Here is a 21738-nt window from a genome sequence, read left to right as displayed (position 1 = left end):
CCTACTCGTCTCCTCTCGAGGCCCTCATTGTGCGCCGTTGCGAGTTAATCCTCCGTCCGGCAAAGATCGCCGATCGAATGCGACCGACCCAGCTTTGTGAAACGTAATAGGGTCCTACGGTTAAATGCCGCGTGTAATTTTTGGTTTGCGATTGTAATTATCTATTGAATCGCAGTACTTCGAGGGAAGAGTTCAATTATCGCGCGACGCTCCGGCGGACTGATTGATTGGTTTTGGCCCTGTTTGTATCTGTCAGCCTGATAGACACACCACACCACTACATTCTACACTGAATTAGTGAAGCGCCGCGAGCCCACCGCTTTGTTTTATCAGACAGACTGCACGCTGCAGGTGCTACGTAATCACGTTTGCAAATGCTCAAATAGCGAACTTAATTTCAGTGTAAACTGTTCTCACTCATTCCCGTTATTTCAAAAAAGGAAAATAATGATCATAAATACAGTGTGTCGTTAGGAGTACAGTAATGTTGTAAAGTGTTCTACTCGGATCCGGTTCGAAATACTTAGTTCACAATGTAGATAATACAAAACGGAAACATGTATCGAGAAAAATAGATGAGCTGTGAATCGATTGAGTGCTGTGTAGTATCGAGCGTCGCGACGGACGAACGGACACCTCCCAAAGGAGTTGCAGAACCAAGCTCGGCAAAGCAATTTAACCAATTTAATGTCATTCGCGTCTATTGACGGGCTCCCGCGCTCTCAATTTAAAAATAGACGCCATTGTGTTGCCGGCGCGAAAATATTGTACTGCCGAATACTCTAGCAGTATCAAATTGTACAGGCTTTCATCACTTCGTAGAAAACGTTTTTCTTAGAATATGATTTAAATGGCTGTTAAATAGTCATAACCGGGCGGTGCGACGACATACTTATACCGTAATAGAGTGGCAATACGGCCCGAAGAAAAAATTTAGTATCGGGATTAAGTTATTTTCAGTTATGACATCAAAGTCTCCGTATTTCATTTCTACCGTCTGCACCCACAAAGTATTTAAGATTATATTTGTAGATAAAATCTGCCATGTCTATTTTTTATCATGTGCCTAGGTCTAGAAAATCATTTTTTATATAAATATAAGAGTTAATTAGTGAACTGTAACATACTTTGAACGTGGTCGTTCTGGAGGTAACAAGACTTACTGTTAGATCACAGTTTAGATTACAGTTTTATTTCCTAAGTCTATCACAAGAATACTCTAAAGTTAATGTAAGTGAAATCTTCATGAAATAGTCGACCAAATTAACAAATAAAACTAACAAACTTTTTATGTTAAATCAGAAAATAATAATTTAACAAGAGCCGATATATGTACTGTTTCATTTCAGGCTTACCTATCATATATTAAAAACTGACATTATAAGGTAGGTCCTAATAATACGTAACACATGAGCATGATATGTGTCATCACACGGTATACCCTAATTATAAAATCTTTCTATTTTATTATTACTTAAGCTTTACTCTGAAAAGGAGAATAATCGGTCAAATTAAATATTTGAGGCGGTCATCGTGATCGCGAGCCCGTTCACTCGCCACCGTGTACGTCTTTACCTCTCCTCATCAATTATACAAGTGTCTGCGTCCTTTATAAAATATTTACAACTCTTACCTTCGCCCATAAACTAAGGGTACTGATTTACGTGACTATTATTATACTTAATGGTTATTTGATTATGAATCCATGAAATATACAATCTGGCCATTTCACAATGTGATTTAGTTAAGGTCTGTAATTTGAATGTCTCATTAAATGGCTCGTAAAATAAACAAACTAAAACCACTATGAATATTTATATTCGGACCAGTTGAAATATTACAATGACAGACAAACAAACCAAACCCGCATTGGCCATAAAAAGGATTAAATGTGACTTTAAAGTAACGTATGGGAAATCAAAACAACGAGAGTCAGTGACACAAGAGTTTCAAATTCATTTCAATCAAAATCATTCTACAAAGATATTACAGCACAATGTCAGCGCAATTCAGTACTTTAATCAAGAACATTGTCTTCTAGAACTTTACTCGTTCACTTATTTCGGCGTGCTACCTTACTATATTTAACTTCATAGCTCGACGTCTAAATTAAAAGGCCAACTTTACCAGTATACGTATTCAAATATATTCATCGGTATGCTGACAGAAACCATGCAGTGTTACTCTAAAACACGTCAATTAGTAAACAGGCGTAAACCACAGGCATTCGGTCGAGCAGACGCCGCGCCGCGAGGGTTGGCCGCCATCTTGGATCGGGGGTCAAATTAAATTGACATGTGGTTTGTGCAGACATATTGTGCTCGCTTGGAAGCATTGTGTTGACACCCCTAATTATACAGGTCCAACGATATGAGCAGATAAAGCATTGTAATTAACTTAATACCCGCCGTAGATATAATTTGACCCGATTCAAAGTTATTTCATTTTATGAATCGTGCCCCCATCTCCCTACGCCTAAATAGTTCGTTGTTGGGCGCTAACATGTGATCAGCACACGCTACGCAACGCACACATGTAAATTGAGTACAAAACCACTAAACCACACATTTGCCCATGAATTTAATAACAATAAATATTATGCGGACAAAAATCCTTTCAAATGTTTAACATGCAAAATAACATTTTCATAAAATAACTTTAATGTTATGCAGCCCGAGGCTACGAGCATCTAAATTATAAAACGTGGTCCACGAGAAGAGGACGTAATATCGGCAATATCGGCGCTCGAAGGGAAATCTTCCCGTAGCGCTGTCGTTAAATGATCGCATCTCATCGGCGCGGCGCGGCCAGACGCGGCGTCAGCGGACACCGTCTCCTCAGTTTAGCATATCGACTGAGCTCGCCAAATTCACACCGAGACATAATGTAGACGTTCAGGGGCGCCCCGTGTTAAAGCCATTATTGAACCCTAATACTATTTTAAAAAATGGCCATCCTAAAACTGAACGCCTTCCGAGGAAAGCTGTTCGCGAACAGACACTTAATAGGATTGGATGAAGATGGCGGAGTAATAAAGCGTGTTCAGTAATGTATTTATAGAAGATGTGCCGGCATCGCCTCGTTGCACGGATCGCCTTCAATTTACTGTTCGAGATTACGATTAGCTTTCGATCGGGCTTTATAGTAAACTTGCCGCCGGGGACCGACCGCCCCTATCACACTATTCAAAAATATCCATTACTACAGTTCTGATTTGCCTCCTCTTTGTCTCTAACGATGTTGTTCACAACTTTGCTAATCATTATAATGGAATAAATACATCGTGATAATTTAATTAAGCAACTAACAGTCGTAAAGGGGCATTCGGGGAAGTCAGATTACCCAAGTTACACTCCAGTTGTAGTTCACTAAAGTTACACTCGTGCGGGCTGCACGTGCACCTGAACTAATTATATTAGTTTAATAAACGTAGACGTAACATCAGAATAGTATTTATGAGATCAGCCCTAATATTGGCAATAGAGTAATGTCAATACAATCAATAGAAACTACAAATTAATTACTCATACTTGTACAACAACACAAGGGGTGGATTCATTGGATTTGCGGACATCAGTCGGTATCATTTATGTGATACGAAAATAAACGAATGTAGATAATGGACGGCGGGATCAATACAAAGTAATCGCAAGCGGATCCAATAAGCCCGGCCAAAACAACGGGGGGTCGCATCGGACGGGATCGGAGGCTGCGAGCCGAACATGGGGAAACAATATGGCGGCATGCAAATAGCTCGGCCATTATCGCACCTGGGCAGCGCGAGCCGCCCGACGAGTAAACAAGATTACGGGAATTGAATGGCTAATTAAGGGAAAAGAAGCGAGCCCAGCGAGCCTAGCGAGCACGCTGAGTTATCGCACCTCGTTTCTGCCATATTTCACGACGCTTAACTCGCCTTTATTGTTTGGCCGCCTCTTGTTTAGCTAAAGAGGCTTGTTAGCTTATCTCTTGAAGCCTAGGTAGACTGCATTAACTGCCGTCACAGCCAGAAGCGAAGATTTACTGCGCTACAAAGCTTCTAACACCGCTAAATAATATTAGCGACCCGCTTTGCCAACCTGCTAGCAGCCACCAACAAAACAAAAACAAAACCTGCCAGAAATCAACAATTTAAGCATGCAAACTCATTAATGACATTATCATTGGTAAATTAATTAATCGTATTATACAGTCGGCGTGTATTTATACGACCCACATCATAGATAAAAGCATTAACAAGGTAAACGTGACGACAACCAAGTTACGCCGCAATATTGCTTTTCGATACAGGACCGCAGAGCGCCGCGGTACTCCACATCACACAAGAAAGCACTTTATCATTATTCAATTAATTAATTAGTGACTTTTATAGATAATAAAGTGAGTATATTTACGAGTCAGCTTCGTTAATTTTATGTTATCTGTTTAATTGTATGTATGAGCCTCCGGCGACGTCGGCGACGCATTATCGGGGTATCACCCGAATGTTATGTTCCCATTATATTATCCTATGATATGTCGATCAAACTTAATATGGATACCGTAAATTCCCCCATATTATTAATATACTTTTTAAATGTCCCAATATCCTATTAAATTAATTTAACCCAACTCCAAAAATAAAATGATATTACTCTAACTTATTGGAGAATTTATTGGAGTCTCTGAATGCTACGTTGGTACTCGCAAATGATAAATTTAACTTTCATATTGTATCTTGTGAATACAAGAAACTCGTAAACGTCAGTCCTGAATATATCTGCATGTCGATTTTGCAGCACAACAAGCAAAAAGAGTTGTCACTGCTAACATTTGTCGCAGATATAAATCTTATATCATCCATGCATAACACGAGGGCTTGAACAATTTTATTTACATTCGCAAATCGTAGGTTCAGAGCTATAGAAGCACAATGTTATTCTTAAACAAATCTCAATAAGGAAAACATCGAACAAACTGACACGGAAAGCAGTAAACAAAAACGTTTGACCCTAACTTAATGACCGGACTGCCTGTCATGTCACTCTAGCATTCGTTTACTAGTTCGATATAATTTAAAAGGGTTCCTCTGCTTACGACCGTCTGCTTTAAACGTAATTTAATTACATATTATAAAGCTTGTCTAAGCCCACACAGAACCCAGTCACTACAAGATTAATGAATCCCAGCGCTACAGATACATGACTTATTCTGTACATTACTGTGCAAGAGGCCATATTTAATGCCCACGTTTTCATGATTGCAGTCATTTAGAACGTTGCCTCGTCCTCGCTAAATGCCTTCGCTGACATCTAGACGTTTATCTCCCACTCAATTTCAATTAGATAATATTACTGATGAACGATATTTATTTCTTTCTATCGTTGCGTCTGCACAAATTCCTCATTAATTTGTGAAAAGCTTTTAGTGACCCAAGATCCCGAAAGCCAAACACTTTGTCTAGGAGAAGCCAGAAAGTTCCATAATTTCTTTGCCGAGATAAGAGGCGAAAGTTCACGCAGGAGCGGAGATTTATGACATCACCGTCGTTCCTTTCACTAAATAATAAAAGGCCCGCTGTAAAACGCGGTGGAGGCATAAAAGTTTTACGTCCATACAACCCGTTGGTGTACGCAAACGGAGCATGTAGGGCGCGCCGTGTTAGGACGTCAAATCTCCATAAAGAGTAATCAGTGTCGGCACAATAGTCCGCTGGCCCATAAATTGTAACACCAACGTACGTTCATTTTGTCTTGATCTGCGCAGAGGATAATTTGGGCTCGGTTCGTCTTGAGACCAAAAATTATGAATATAATTCGGTATAAACGATATAATAGTGACTTGTTGCTCTGCGTGGCGCGGTACTTGAACGTCGCCGCGTCGCGTCGCGGTTGCGTGTAGCTGATTCCACGACGTGACGTTATGACACCGACATCTGGCCTGCTGTGCGACTAACGAATTACTTGCTACATTTAGGCTGTTGACTTACAAAATTGCTATATTAATAAAAATAACTTAGGTAACCTAATGGAAATCAAAAGAAATATAAAAAAAAAACATGTTGACCTAGAGCCTAATTTAGCTTGAGATTATTTTTAGGTAAAGGTTCGTGCCGTGTTCGTATAAAATTATACATATTTCTCTAGTAGTCTAGTCATCTCAGCCATAGGACGTCCACTGCTGAACATAGGCCTCCCCGTTTGATCTCCACAGATACCTGTTGGAAGCGACCTGTATCCAGCGTCTTCCGGCGACCTTTATAAGGTCGTCTGTCGAAATCCATATACCCAACATTGAAATTACTGACATTTTATTTATTTTTAATTCAGGCTTTTTTCAGCAACAAAAGCTATGTACGCAGTCAATGTAGTATCAAAATGAAAAGTGTCTGACACTCAAGCATTCTCTATCTACCCGTATGTCTATGAATTTAAAGCGTTGAAAGATTTACCGTGTACACAAACACTTACGAAGTATGGGACAAGTTGAACTATTGTAAACGAATTTAACACGGTAAGCAAAATATAACTTTAGGAAGCTATGATTTATTACAGCTTAATTTAATATTTTTGGAATCCCAAAATAGCATGCATGTATAAAAGTGTAACAATTCTTTCTAAAGGTATATCCAATATTTTTTACTTCTATTGTAATGTGAGAATATACTTCGCCGTTTTATTTCATCATGCCTTTGAAATTCAATAGCTACTGAACACACAAAGATTAGCGGCTTTTCATTGTACGTTTTACTTCTAATTCACTTACAACCGTGTGTTTTATTTAACAAAAATGAAAAAAAAACCTTTTCACAGGTAATCCAGTTGGTAAAAAATGTACGGTTGTAACTTGATTTAATGAACTCCTTGTTTATGTTTTCGTGTCTAATCCGACGATCGGCCGCTTTCCTGATGGTTGTAAGACTACCAGATTATAGTTTAACATGTGATTGTAACCCGATATGACACGCGAGAGCACGGTGTGCCGTGACGCCCTTACGAACGTGTCGTAATTCAATAAACCGCTCTGCACCGACTAATGGAGGATACACCTTCAGAGACAAACGCTTTCAAATGAACTTCCCTGTTCCTATATCACACCGATCGCTACATACTTAATGTATCCTGTATTAACCAAATGTATGTATGTAGGTACAAGATTCCCTACATAGTTGTACACAACACATTCGATAAGGTTTGATTTTGAAACATAGCAACTGAAATATTCTGTACCTATAAAATCCCGCCTGAAACCACGATTCAGTTCAACAATGTAACAAATGTAGCAAAATATTCCGCTCGAACTCAAAAGGCGTTTTAAACGTTTCGAATTAAGATCACGCACATCCAGCTTCCATACAATGGAGTGACGCGAGACCTACTTTCTGCTGGTAATTACATTGTTACTTTAAATGCTCCCTGCTCTCCGCTAGATAGAAAATAGTACTTTGTTTTGATTAACCTTAAGTCCTAATACGTGGTCCTGTCTGTCTTACTTACGTCTCTATTTATTTGCGCTAATTTGACGTTAGGAGAAACAGAAATATATGAAGCATGGTGTAATCAGTGATTAGTAGTATATGTACTTATAGAAAGCCATACTGCTAACGTTGCAAGCTCCTTTTAGATTGCTTGGCTCTAGATTGCTTGAGCCTGATAGGCTATTATCTATCTGTAAGCCACTATCGCAATCTTGAAGCTAGACACAGATCTCACGTGTGCCAATAACAACAAACGTGACTTCAATCGGCACCTTCCCGGCGTTCACTCTGTCAGTTCCAAGAAGGGAAGAGCGAGAAACGCACACATGATTACGTAAGCGGATTATTTCAATCCCCAATCATAGTAATGGTAGAACAAAGTTATGAATAAGCTATTTTTCAATATTATTTCAATATAAGTAGGTTGTCGTCCATGGGCTGCGTGGCAGTATCGCGCGATCAGGGTCCACGCCCGTCGCTCGTCCGTGCGCCGTGCGGTGACAAACAACATTCGTGGACGACATTTATGCGACGTCATGGCCCTCAATAGAAATGCTTCGATTTACGTTCCTCTTCTACTTTTTGTCAGACATCTTTTTTATTCGTTCCGTGGCACAAGCCATTACATAAAACTGTTATACCTGAAGAATTGTTGACGTAGTTGCATAGGATCGTGTGATTGTCGCGAGTTTCGCTGTATTGTCATGCCACACTACAGACTATTTGCAGCAAGTTCCTTGCACAAGAGACAGATACAATAGAATAACATTTTTCATGAAGCTGTAGGTATAACTTGTAGAAGTTTATTTTACGAGTTGTGTGAATGTTATATGGTTCCAGGATTTATTTCGCTATCTCGCTAACCAGGTCAAAAGGATTGTTTCAAATCAGCTATGCCATATCTTAATGTTAGAAATACTATATTTTTATAAGTAACATGATGATAATTTAACACCCAAATCCTTTGACGAAAACACTGTTAAGAAGGGCTATCAACATCAAAACGACGGTGAAGTTCGATATTCGATGATTAAGACAATCCAATTTTCAAAACTGGAGTACTCCAGTATTAGATAGGTACTTAAAGAACGTCGAATTTAAATGTCTTCGGCAAAAATTGAAGGCAATACCAGGCCGAGATCAAAGCGATAGCGGCACTTCAACTTTTTTGTGGAACCGATACCTACTCTTCATTTCCTTTTTAATACGGATTCAATATAGCGATAAGGACATCGGGAAATTTTTACAGAAATCAATCTTCGTGTTATTGTAACGTGTTTATTTTGTGTCAGAAAAGAGACAGGTGTCCCTTGACGATTATTTTTGTACGATGAATATAATATAATATACATAAACAGTAGAAATAGTGGATTGTAGAGCATAACGAGTGAGCGCCGATCGAGATTGCAGCAAAGACAATGCCTTCACGGTGGCGGGTTGTAGGGGAGCCATTTGTATTCGTAATGGTAGATCGAATTTCGTATTTGTTCGTGGGGTCGTTAGCAGCACCTTCATGCTTGTTTATAAAGAAAACAAAACCCTTTACCGGCGCGAGTCGCGGGGGCGCGCGGCTTGAAACCTTACTACCTCCAGGAACCGCTCGTACTGTATGAATATAAAATAATATTTATCATCTATGAACACGACCTGCTTGATATCAGACCATTATAAATTTAGAATGTTGCTCCAGACTACACCAATAAATTGTTGTTGTAGTAGTAGTCCAAACAAATCATAAGATTAACATATAGACAATATTATGCACATACATTATGCATTCCAAACTTATAGGTAATGTATGTAAATTCTTTACTATAACTCAAAATAATGCTGAAAACTGAATTGTGATACAAGCTATCGTCAAGTCTATCATGAAAAATAGAAATATATCATGAAAAATAGTAATATATTTAGAAAAAGGATGATATTTTCTTTTGTATGCATCATGACAAACAAATGCTTTTTGTATATCTGATTTCATTATTATGTTTTAATCCAATAAACTACAGATAAATTAATTATCACAGGTAATAAATAATTATGTATCACATCAATATTCATCACCATACGAATACTAGATAAATAGATATATAAATATATATATATAAATAGATAGATATAAAATAAAATATATAAATAGATATAAAAAATATATAAATAGATAGATAAATGAAATATCATATTACTTAACCAAAACTTGCCGTCGAGTTACTTTAGTTAATGTAATCGTACACGACAAAAGCTCACGCTGCACTGCACACTAACCACCAAGTAACGAGGTATTCATGTTTTTACGTTGTTTTAGATTGTTGGACAGATATGGCATACCTAAGAGCCAATAGAGCGTGAACTAAAGTCACGCGCCAAGGATTTCGGTACACACGTCTTAAGACTCGGCACGTCGTCATCTCTTCTCCAAAGCTCGAAAGCCTACCTATGACGTAGCAAGTACCTACGACCCGCGTAGACCATCGATTGTTTTCACTAACTTAATATAATGTAACATTGGATATAGGGAGCCGATATTGAAGGGTGAGTTTATATCAGATACGGGATTTGAGGATTTGTAAAGCCAATTTCAAAAGCCGTTATGTAAGTTTCCAGCGTCTGTTTACAGATTGTTTTGATATAATAAAAGCTTTTTTATGTTACGGCGGAGACGTGAGATTCTTTTATTTAACAATGTTTTTGTGTATTTTGTTTTGATCGGTCAGAATTGGTCCAACGTGGATCGTCACAAGCTGTGCATATGCGGTGTCAAGATCACGTCGGCGTAGCGTCGCGCCGCCGCGGGTGACACGCGCACCCCGCCGCCCGCCGCGCACCCCGCACCCCCGCTGTAGTCCTCCTGTTACCCTCAACCCTCGCACCACGCATGCTCCAATTATAATCTGTTTAGGGATGTCTATTGTCGATTAAGATTTTTTGTTATGCAAATTATTCATGAACATTGTGAAACTTTCGCATCGATGAATTTCCACCTGAACGTTGAAAAGCAACCCTCGGGAAAATGTTAAAAGCATATATATTTTTTTTAATGTTGAGCGTCTGTAATTATTGTAAAAAGTATGTATCATAGAGTAACCTCCAGGTTTCACGTATTATCGTAGAAACTGGCAGGGTTAAGCACAATATCTACCCGTAGCGGATAACTCGATAGCTCGACATGGGATAGGGCGGCATTATCCGTGGGCTCGGGATGCGCGCGCAGCGGCGTCGCGCGGAGGGCATCAAATCGCCTGCGGAGGGCGGCCGTGGCGCGCGCGTTTCGTTGTCTCCCGCGCGATCACTCGCCACAACACCTCCGACGACGGCGAGGTGCGCTGCGAGCCCGATGCGACTCGTTCGCGGTCACTGACCGATACGCCGTAGATCACAACACCGCGCTTGACCTCCGCCCCGAGGCGTCCCGCGATCTCTATAGGCCCGAGCCTCCGTGGCCGCCTCCGATACTCCACATGCACCAGGTAGCCCGAGTCCCGAGTCCCGACCCTCGGTAGCGTGATACCCAGCAATATTTCCGTAAGCGGCGCAATATACCGGACTACTCGCTCGCTGTCCGACTTTAATTTGTTCTTTATTGTTTTTTGGTGTTTATTGTTTTCCTAAATGTGTTTTCATCGTTGTAAAAATACCTGGAATTACAATGTACTTAGTCGGCCGTGTCAGTGAGTTCGTAAGGGTGCCTTTCAACGCAGGCGTGAGTTATTCATGGATTGCCTCTACTTCTACTTACGCTTACTGTTGGATTAGATAATGTGTACGATATCTATCTGTTTACATGAATTTGGTCTATGATTATATTGATCAATTTATGTAGATAGTTGTTTAAAATGTCATGAGATTAAAGAAATTTGTAAGCACTGATATGTATCTTAATCTCCAACAGTGGGATGCATGAATTTAAAACTGGATTTTTTATTCTAAACGCATACTTATTTATTGAGAGATTAAATCTATCGCCGAAAACCCACTAATGTGACAGACTGTTGGAAATAGTGGTAGGTGCCTTTCTTGGATAAAATGTCAAGTGTCATTAGTTTTTTGCATTACCATATTTGCTTGCAAATTGCTAAGTTCACAGAATAACATTACTGTCAATACATGTGAGATAGTATGCAAGCAAGACATGAAATAAATAATAATATACGAGTAGATATTACCTACCATTTATGATAAGATTTTGTAAACATGATGTGTATATATATGATAAGAAGAAAGTAAATATTTTCTTACTGTGGGACTTTACATCGATTAATTAATGCCGTGGTACAATATTGTAGTCAATACCTTATCACGCTATTATTTACATTTAATTTGCATGTACATAGTATGACACCATATCACTAGTTACTTTTTTTATTTTTTCGACTGCAAAGTACTTACCTAATTATAAAGTTTACAAATATATTAATTAAATCCGTTAACTTAAAAATACATTTGACACGAAAGGTAAAATTTTTGTTATTGAATAATAAAAAGTAATAAATAGCTTGATGGTATATCACGAAGATGAGTTATAATATAATGGTTCATGTAAATATTGTTACGCTATTAAAATAAATCTACCCATTTTATGAACTCTACTTTAGAAATAACTATAGCAATTAATTCCTGCCAGGAGCAGTCGTAAAGAAAACGCATAGAATCACCTAAAATATGGCTCATTAAACAACAAAACTTAGATTTTTATGTAGCCGCATAAATTGTCAAGCAAAAACGAAGTCATAAAGCTGGCTAAAAGTTCTGTCGCAGACAGAAACTTGTTATTTTCACACTTTATGTAGCACTTAAAACGACCAAAGAAAAGGATTAACACTCCGTAAAGCGCGTTACTTAACTCTGCAATCAAATTTATTTTTGTTTGCTTTCCAGCACTTTGGTCTATAAGATACTCTTTACAAAAACATGGGCAGTTTAAGTTCACCATACATAATTGCACCGTAACCATTATAACCTTACATAATCGTATCAAACACGACATAAGAGTACGTATAGAAAAGTTTGACCAAAGTCTCGGAGTAAAGTCTCACGGTTCCTATTAACGATGTGGAGCCATATGCAAGAACCCACCAGCGGTGTAGGTATTAACGGCAACTTGAACTCGAGCCCGGACATCAATTAGGTTCGACTTGTTCTCGCAATTATGTGCTCAAACTAAATTGCTGGAAGATTCGTCGGACGCTAATGGTTCTACTAAGTTTCCTGACACATGACTGTGATAGCACACTGCGCTCGCGTTCACACGCTAGCGATTTAAGGAATCTATCACAGTACTGTCAAATCATTGTTCTTTAACACATATCTTGGCGTATGTCATGTGTCACAAGTCAAAGTGATACGTCACGCACGGCGCGGTGTGCTAGCCTAATGTCCTCGGCTAATGTGGCGGTGGCCGACAAGAGGACAATTTCCGGGCCCGCCCCTACCTTCCCGCCATTACGTACTAGAAACAATTCCATAACCATTATAATCATTAATGATGCCGCGCCACCATTAAGCTCGCTTACATTGATTTTCTCTTTTCATCATTATTTATTATCTGAAAGTCAATATTTCAGAACGCCACGGCTCGTCTCCGCTTCAACCTTTTTTGATTTATTGAAGAACTTGAAGCGTTGTTTGTTTTAATAGTTTCTAGTAAAATTAATTACGGCGGGAACGCAATTTACTGCTAGAATAGCAAGAGTAGTAAAAGCTTAACTTGATAATCAGTTAAAATAACTTCAGGTGACCAATTTTGTATTAAAAACTTTTAGGTTCAGCCGCTTTGTTTTTATTCAACGCCTGCAGGCGACAAAACTCTGTGTGCTGACAGATGCAGGGCTAATGACAAATTAACCGTTAAAAACTCGTGGAAAGGCTGGGAAAAGAGGAAAAAACGCCGAGTAAAAAGTAACGAGCCGTGGCTTTTATCTCGGAGCGTGTTTCGAGAAGACAGCGTTTATTTTGAATGACGGAGTCCACTCGGCGCAGAGGGACGCGGCGACGTCGTCAGCCGCCGGCCCCACGTGTCCGCGCCGCCGAGACCAACTTAAATCAACTGATGTCGGATGTAATCATCGTTTACTGAATCTAAATCCGTTTGATCTTTATTCCAAGCCTCGTAGCAACTCCTCATTATTTGCGTTAACATTCCATAGTGATATAATATGAACATATTTCATACTTAATAGACTACCGGGTTCTGGAGTCTTCAGAGTCAATCTTTATCTATCTGACTTTAACCTCAGCGGTCAAAATCAGCTCGACTACGTTACTAATTAACATTTATCACGATGAATTAGGTAATACCCTGCACTAATCAGATGATTCCATAAAGAAATGTTCCTCAGAAGCTGAATGAATTGATCCCTGCATTAGACAATAAATATAACAAACAATAGCTATCATCGACATCCAGTAAATGATTCGTTTCGCACGCGAGCTTGGATTGCTCCCACGATAATTACATCAAGTAATGTGTGCAGCAAATCATACACTACGAAATGAGGCATAAAATGTTAGAGCTGAGGCTTGGGAACGAGACGGGCGTGCGTAATTACCCGACGAGAATGTGGCGAGTCCTGCGGCCGGGACAGCCTCCCGACCGCGTCGCTAAACTAGGAATAAAGTGCTCAGTGCGGTACCCTTAACTCGTTAATTACACTCGGAAACTTAATATACTTACCCGTTTCAAATTTTACAACTTAGAATAACTGTAAGTGTGGTCAGCGTATCAAACTTAGTTGCATTTAAAACAATAATTTTAATGAGTATTCGTCTGAAGGTTGAGCGATGTACGCCGAAGTACTCGTATCCTCGGGGCATCTATTAAACGGACAGGAATCGTTTCCCACAGCCCGCTCTCGGCTCGTCACGGAATCAATATCGTCTTTTATCTTATGAAACGTGCTCCACATACACACACAGTCGCACCTCGCAGCACGCACACAGGGGTGCTGCCTAGGGTTGCTAACGTACAGAATAAAATGAACAAATACTCAGGCAGATAGCGATAATTAATCCAAATTTCTTCGCTCTCGCACGTGTTTGTTCGCACGGTCTCTAAAACTCGGGAGATTTAATTAAATCTCGCTCTCGAGTTGTGATATTAGTTTTCCGTTTAATTATAATTACGTTTGTGAACCGCGTTTTTGTCGTAGAAAACCGTTGACACCAGCAACGTGATGAAAAAAAATCAAGAATGTGATAATATAAACTTAATAGTTTCGGAAAAAATAAGTCTAAAAAACACGAAACACGTATTTCTACTATCATTGACATTTGTTCCTGCCGCGTCGTAACTCCAAACTTTTACGCCAATTAAAATAGCTGAGTAACTTTTTGTAGCGCACCCGAGTGACGGATGCCGAAATTTATTTGGGCCAGCCAGTGAAGATTAATACGGTTCAAACGAACGAGCGCCTTGTTAATGTTAGTGTAAATACACTGACTAAAATGTGTTTATTAGTCTACAACTGGTCTGTTAGAGTGTTATAGAGCACTCCAAATACAAACAATGCTGTGTAATTGGTGCAGTTGTTATGCAACATTGTTTTTACGTTACGACTAAAGCTTCAGAGTTTGGAACCAATAACGAGTCCATTGTGAGGTTTATTTCTGTTCAAATTGAAGTGGCGTGTACTACTTATCTTTGGTTAGCGGGGAGTAATGCACGGTGCGCCGCTATATGTTAGAATGAAAGCGTGCGCGAGCGACGCAAGTTCAAGTGCAAGAACAAGCTCCATACATCAGGCGGTCAGAAATACATCAGTCAGTTTATGGCATGGGAAAACGTTCGGAGACGCGGCCCGCTTCCTACTTGCCTTATATGCAACAACCGCTATAGCACAAGCATGCACACGGATCCATCCGCTGTGATTTGTTTTCGAAACAATGTCTATTGTTGTAAAGCTTTTCAATGCACCCTAAAAAAGATAACGTTACCAAAGGGAAACAAACGGTTTTAATATTTGTATCAACCCTATTTCTCTAGTCATAAATATGTTAACATATTCTCGTACACACTACACAGTAGCTAACATGTTTTTAAAGAATAGTTGAATTTGAACCTTTTTTTAGTGTGCGAATATCACCCCTCATTACGTTTTTGATTGTGGATAATCTTTGTCTCTACAAGTCTTGTTTTGACTTTGAATAAATTAGACTAATCCCTACAAGAGTAAAATATGTTTCTTTCATTGTGTCTATGTAGGTATTTGTAGAGTTTACTCGCATAGAAAAATTCCCTAAAAAAACCTGAATTTTACGAAGAAATTACGTAATTGATACGTACTTCCAATATGTAGATTTAATTTAACATCGCTGAACTTGCTAGTAGGAAATATTCACAGTTGGAAAACTCGACGAAAATCCACTCGATGGGCCATCGATAGACTGTTCTCGCGTCAGACATACAAAACAAAGTTTAGGCGCTGAGGCTTCAAATTCCCTAATGTTTGTCAAAACATACTTAAATCTGTCAGGAGGCGCTTAAATCAATTTATTATACAGGTACTCGAAGACACTTCGGCAACGAGCATGTTTACCCGCATGTATGTATGTAAATCTTGCGTTCCTTGCTTCTCAAAAAGCCGTATGGAAAACTCTAAGCCTCTTTTATATTCTTATTCCTTATCCTTGTGGGATAATTCGGGCCCATAGGACAGGTTTTTACATAATTTTACCGCATCCCTTTCTATTGGCAGTCCGCTTTTGCAAAATCACATTTTTCGGCAATTTTTTATTAGTCACACGGTAACGCGTCGCTAAATTAGAAAACATTCAATAAATCACACGAGCGTAATTCAATTTCGACGATCGTAAATAAAATTTGTGCGGAGGGTATGTAACGAGTTTTAAAAACAAACATTTTAGAGAACAAAAAGGGTAAACGGGTGTGCGCCCGTCGTATTTGTCGCGAACAATGTTTGTGAGGGTAATTGTAGAGATGCAAAGTGCTGAGATCAACCAGCCGCCCGCCGGCTCGCAGCAGGGAACCGCGCAGGTCTTTGAACTAATACCACCGTGCATACACATGCACTATGCATCGCACGCCACTGCACTGTTCCTATTGAGCTCTGCTTGCTGCTCGTTAGTACGAAGCCGTTTACTATTATAGCTCTATAACATTATCGTAATGGCTCAGGTGATTCATGTAGATTATTTACTACTTGCGTTGGCGTCAAATGTTCCTCATCACATTAGCTTTTTCCTAAAGCATCCGAAGTCCGTCATTAAAACTCAATTTTCTTATAAAGGAAAAGCGGTTTAGCTAATTTACAGATCAATATGTATAAACAAAAGATCAATCGGTACGACCCAACGCTTATCTTATCATTCACGATAGGTAATTTAGTCGGACGAACCCCGTACTCCGTCCGAGCCGACCCTCATCCACTCGATAATCGCATCGATTAGATACTTTCTCCTTTCTCGACTCTAATGCTATAACCTTGCATTCTTTTTACGTGACCTAATGCAATCATTAGCCTTTTCTACTTTAAAAAGAACAAATCTTGTCTACTTAAATAGATACCTAGATAATTTTGTAATGGAATGTGTTACAAGCTTCTAGCCTCAGGTGTGTTGACTTAGTAAAAAAATCGTAGCATGTGTTACGAACACAAAAAAAAATCGATAAATCTGCTAAATATGAAATTTGCAAAAAAATATGAATAGGGTTGCGGCACATCACAAAAGGCACCCTCGGCTCTACTACACAGATCGTATTCACACTTTACACAATATTCTTAAGATACAATGGGAAATTCAACCGCACGCCGACATGTTGAACACGGGTGTGCTATCGTTGTGTACGTCAGCTCTATTGCCGTCCCTCGTCTTGCGTATGTTTCGGATTTTTTGTGCGCAAGTCTAATAACTCGACGAGCTTGACGGCACCTCGGCGCGGGCGCAAAAAATGACAAAAGCTCAAGTAAGCTCGGCGCAGGCGAGGGTCGGGGCGGGTCGGCGCTCGGCACTCGGAAGATGCAACGGCCGTCAGTCGGCCGCGAACCCCCGCAGGGCTACCATCGCACCACTCTATCGTGAAGTCGCGCACGCAACCATCAACTTTATCGTAATTTTCTTCTTTCAGTAAACTCTTTTTAAACAATAAATAATAATACAAGTGTATGCGGAAATGTGAAAGTAAACATTTGAACTTCAGTGGATTTCCAAAGCTTCCTTAAAAATGAACTTACTAGTGTACAAAGATGTAAGTGATAAGACGCTACAGTGAAATGTTGGGTTTTGAGATCAAACAGTAGTGAAGTGGACTTGATAAGGCAGCAGGATGACTATGAAATCGCTGAAGTACAGCGAGCGGGAGGAGATGATGGAGGGGTTCAGTCCGGTGCCTCCTCCCCTCCCCCGCAGACAGCCAGTGAGGAACATCTACGCGGAACCCTTCGTAGACCCTAGGTAAGTTGCAACTTCACCAAGCCATCCATCAACTAACACCTGATCAGGTAAGTATGCTACTAACAACAAAGCTTCGCATCAATCTGCTGTGATATTGTCACCGAGTACGAGTAATATCCATCTTAATTTGAACAATACACAAAGAACCTCTAGATTTCATTAAATATTGAGATAACTTCTTTTTACAATAAACGTGATGAACATGGTTGTGGCACTAAAAGCTCATCTATACGATTTGTCAACAATTAACTCTTCATTCTGGATCTACAGACATAATAGCCCGAGATACCATTCTTATAAGCTTTCAAGATAAGTAACAAAACTATGAACACAACACTTAAATATTCAACAACAGCAAGATAAAACACATTAGTGAAGCCGATGACAACTCACATAAATTACAAGGCTTTGATAAAGCCGACGTTGAGACCACGGGACAAGTTCTTAATCATTCTGAAAACATGACCATTGTGATAAATTTTTAATAAATTCTAGTCCCTTCAAGACAAAACAATTCTTACTTGTCTGGACAACAACAACTTAATATTAGACGATAAGCTTTATCAAATAGAAAATATTAAAAGAAACTAAACGAAATAAGGAAAATGTACAATTCAATCGAGTATTTGAATCAGTTGACGGCAGTTGTTTACCTTCCCGACCCCAGTCGTACAAAGGAGGGGCCCCTGTATTCATGGCCTCAGTTCAAAGTAATAATAAAGAGCCTGAAGCCAGAAAACATCTATTTCATATAGCGCACGACTACATAAACACGGGCCTCCCTGAACCCCCACAAACCTCCGAAGACCACAGAACATTATTAAAGTAAGGCTACACAAAACTAATTCTGCGGCTCTTATTCGGGGTGTCCTTTGGGCTTTCCGATCGGAGTTCTCACAATAAGAAATTCCCATTCCAAAATGTAGTTTAGTAGTTTTCCGCGGGTAAGGGATACTGAACAATATGCATATAGTGTGCGCGCTAATGGTGGCGGACTAGGAAACCTCGAGCGGATTTGCGGTTCTATATGCTGCCATAAATCATATTTTTATACTTGGCGCGCGGTCGGGCGGGCGGGCAGCGCAGATAGCGCAGTTACTGCCATCTGCGACACCCCAATCGCCGCAGCTTAATTTCAACAGATTCGAGGGCGAATCCCAACTATTAATACCGCAGTATCAATACGTAATGTTCCGACTGTAATGAAACCGAACACACGCTTCCACCGCTATCTAATTTCGTTACCGACTTTTGTATTAAATTACTCTCCATAATTGTCGATAAACGTAATCTAATATCGTAAAAATACTTCCACCTGTCATAACTCATAAGTAATCGCACCGTCTACGCGTCTGTCCATTAGAGTAACCAGGTCAGAAATGAAATTTATTATTGACTTGTTTAATGATAACAATTTGACACGCTAGACCGATGATAGATAACGGAAGCATCATTTGACGCCGTACTAACGGTGAGTAAAGAATGTAATTTCCTTTACAATGTGTTAACAAGGGCCGAACATGGAGGCAAACTATATGACGGTTAAGTGCACGCAACAATGGTGGGTAGATAGCATCGAGGCGCCCTTCATGCTCAAGCGCGTCACCAGCGCCAGTTGCCACGCTTCCACAAGGAACATTCATATTCAAAGGTAACCCTCAGATTTCGTTTTTCCACGCAATCGTATTAATATATGTCCCCCAAACATAAGTTTGTCAAATGGATAGGAAACCATGTGACAAAAACTGTAGTCAGTAATATTGATCGCAAAGAGACCCCAAAATAGTTGTAGATGGATAGTTGAATTATAATTATACTGACGTGTAATCAAAACAAAATAAGTAAGTAGATGACTACATTTAGGTATATTTTAAGAAGAAATTCAAAAACAAACACCGTGCCTAAAAACTCAAACAACACCAACCGTATTAACAATATATCTAAACGTGACAAAATAACTTAAAAGCGCCAAAGTTTAGTAATTAACGTCGGTGAGTAAACATGAGCAAATGCGCCATACGTCTGCAAAGACACGATCGCCAAACTGAGAAGTTGGGAACTGGCGGCAAATATTTGGGCATATATGGAGCCGGGAAGTTCGGCCGAGCAAGAAATGATTTCCATACGGCCCGGACAACGCAAACACAGTTCACCCATCAAAGTCCAACACAAACTTGCAACTTAGTTAATAGCGTTTAGACGATCGCAAACGTTCCTACCGACCGAATTCACATTCGCTTTGTGCATTGGTTCAATCCTGTTCGGTTTGCTGACTGCTTCCGTATTATCTTATAATGCTGCGATTTGTGCATAAAGTGTCAGTTTTGCCCCAAATCCTGTATTAACCCAGCTGATAATATGAAACAGACTTTCCATTAAATGGGATTGTGTCTCTCTAGGCGTGTCTATGTATGGCTCGTGACCTTAATTGCAAACACACGACCAGTCCCTTCATCTGTATTGCTGATTCTGCGACGTTTGCGGATTTGCGTACTAACCAGTTTTGTGCTTAGTGATTCTTGGAATCACAGACATCTCATGAAATTTTATTGACATAAGAAACGAATTATTTTTGTATCGTGTCTAGTACTTGGTAGGCCATTGTAAAAGACCGTTATTAAAAGTTGCTATTTAAACTGTTCACGATTCTATTAAGCTATGAGCTAGCTCGTTTGACTAAACATTTCCAAAACCACGCAACACGAAGCGTAACTACAGCTGAATGCACAACTCAATATAATATGAACTAGCTGTAGTATGTCAACTAACAAACGGTAGCGACGACGGTAGACAAACAAAGCTTCAGTTGATTGCTAATAGTCTCTCGGTTATTACAAACACTGAGATCGTTTCATAGAAAACTGGTCTTTACAATCCACACAAAGGATACTATAAACACTTTCATCCAAAATGTAACTAACTGTTCTAAAGTCTCACTTAAAGAATTTTAAATGTAATTATCTCGTATCTAAAAAGGCTCCCAACCCAATCCTTGAACTTCACCCTGAAAGCATTCCTCTCTCGGGCCCATTAGGCAAGTTCGTGATCAATTGTTTATTATAACTGATGCAGCATCTTATTAATAGTTCGTATAATTAGAGGAAACGCCCCATCAAGCTTCACCGTATGTCCTCGGCGACTATGAAAGGGGCAGTGAATATGTGGTGCGGCGCGTTCAAACCAATCGCTGCCAACGCAGGAAGTTCAATTATCTTCCTTTAACTTTAACGCATAATGTCGACACAATCATTTCATTAAACTGAATCTTTGTGATTCAATCGCTCATAATTGGACTGATCAAACGGACCAATTACTGCTCGTCCCTAGATGAGTGCATGCAATATGCGTAATTATAGGAGCAATGATACGTAATGGAACTTGAACGCATAAATTATGAATGCAAGTACAACGAACTTCACAGACAAAACAACTCGTAGTACGAGTTATGACCCCGTCTTGATCCGAAATCGCTACTAAATTAACAATAAGCCAAATTGTATTTTGAGTAGTAAATAAAATATTTTAAGAATGATTCACTCCATGTCTATATTTAAAACTCACTGAAAATACGAATGGACATGAAACGCCTGCTCTGTATAAACAACGTGATGAAATAATGGAATCATAATATTGTCTTTCAATCCAACTGTTCCATATCGAGAATTTGTCAGTGGAGCACAACAAAGCTTATCACGGATGTATGACGTTGCATCTCCAACAAAGGATAATCCAGGATCGTCGACGACGATACCACTGTCACAAAGTTGGACATAAATCTTTCATGTCGACGGCGATCGACATCTACCACGTTCCTTAGTTACCAACACACATATAATCTCCTGCTGTTGTCGACTGTCCCCTGTACTTATTATTTG

The 21738-nt window shown here is 39.5% G+C and overlaps 1 protein-coding gene across 11 annotated transcripts in view; it reads left to right on the top strand.

Moving 5' to 3' along the window:
* Ten-a (Tenascin accessory) overlaps positions 1-21738 on the top strand; it is a 265476-nt gene that overhangs the window by 207474 nt on the left and 36264 nt on the right. For 5 of the 11 annotated variants that reach the window (XM_021337412.3, XM_049840914.2, XM_021337410.3 and 2 more), the window contains exons 1-2: positions 10667-10923; positions 17538-17863. The exons of 4 other annotated variants lie outside the window; for them this stretch is intronic. In XM_021337412.3, the coding sequence (XP_021193087.2) occupies positions 17736-17863 (128 nt within the window). In that variant the 5' untranslated portion in view covers positions 10667-10923; positions 17538-17735. Of the gene's footprint in view, positions 1-10666; positions 10979-17537; positions 17864-21738 lie in introns of those variants that run through there. 2 more of the 11 variants (XM_049840912.2, XM_049840913.2) reach the window with 2 other exon arrangements.

The sequence above is a fragment of the Helicoverpa armigera genome, chromosome 10 (genome assembly GCF_030705265.1).
Source record: "Helicoverpa armigera isolate CAAS_96S chromosome 10, ASM3070526v1, whole genome shotgun sequence".
In the NCBI taxonomy this organism is placed as follows: domain Eukaryota; kingdom Metazoa; phylum Arthropoda; class Insecta; order Lepidoptera; family Noctuidae; genus Helicoverpa; species Helicoverpa armigera.
The sequence above is the reverse complement of the archived record's forward strand: the minus strand, read 5'-3'. Positions and strand labels throughout refer to the sequence as shown.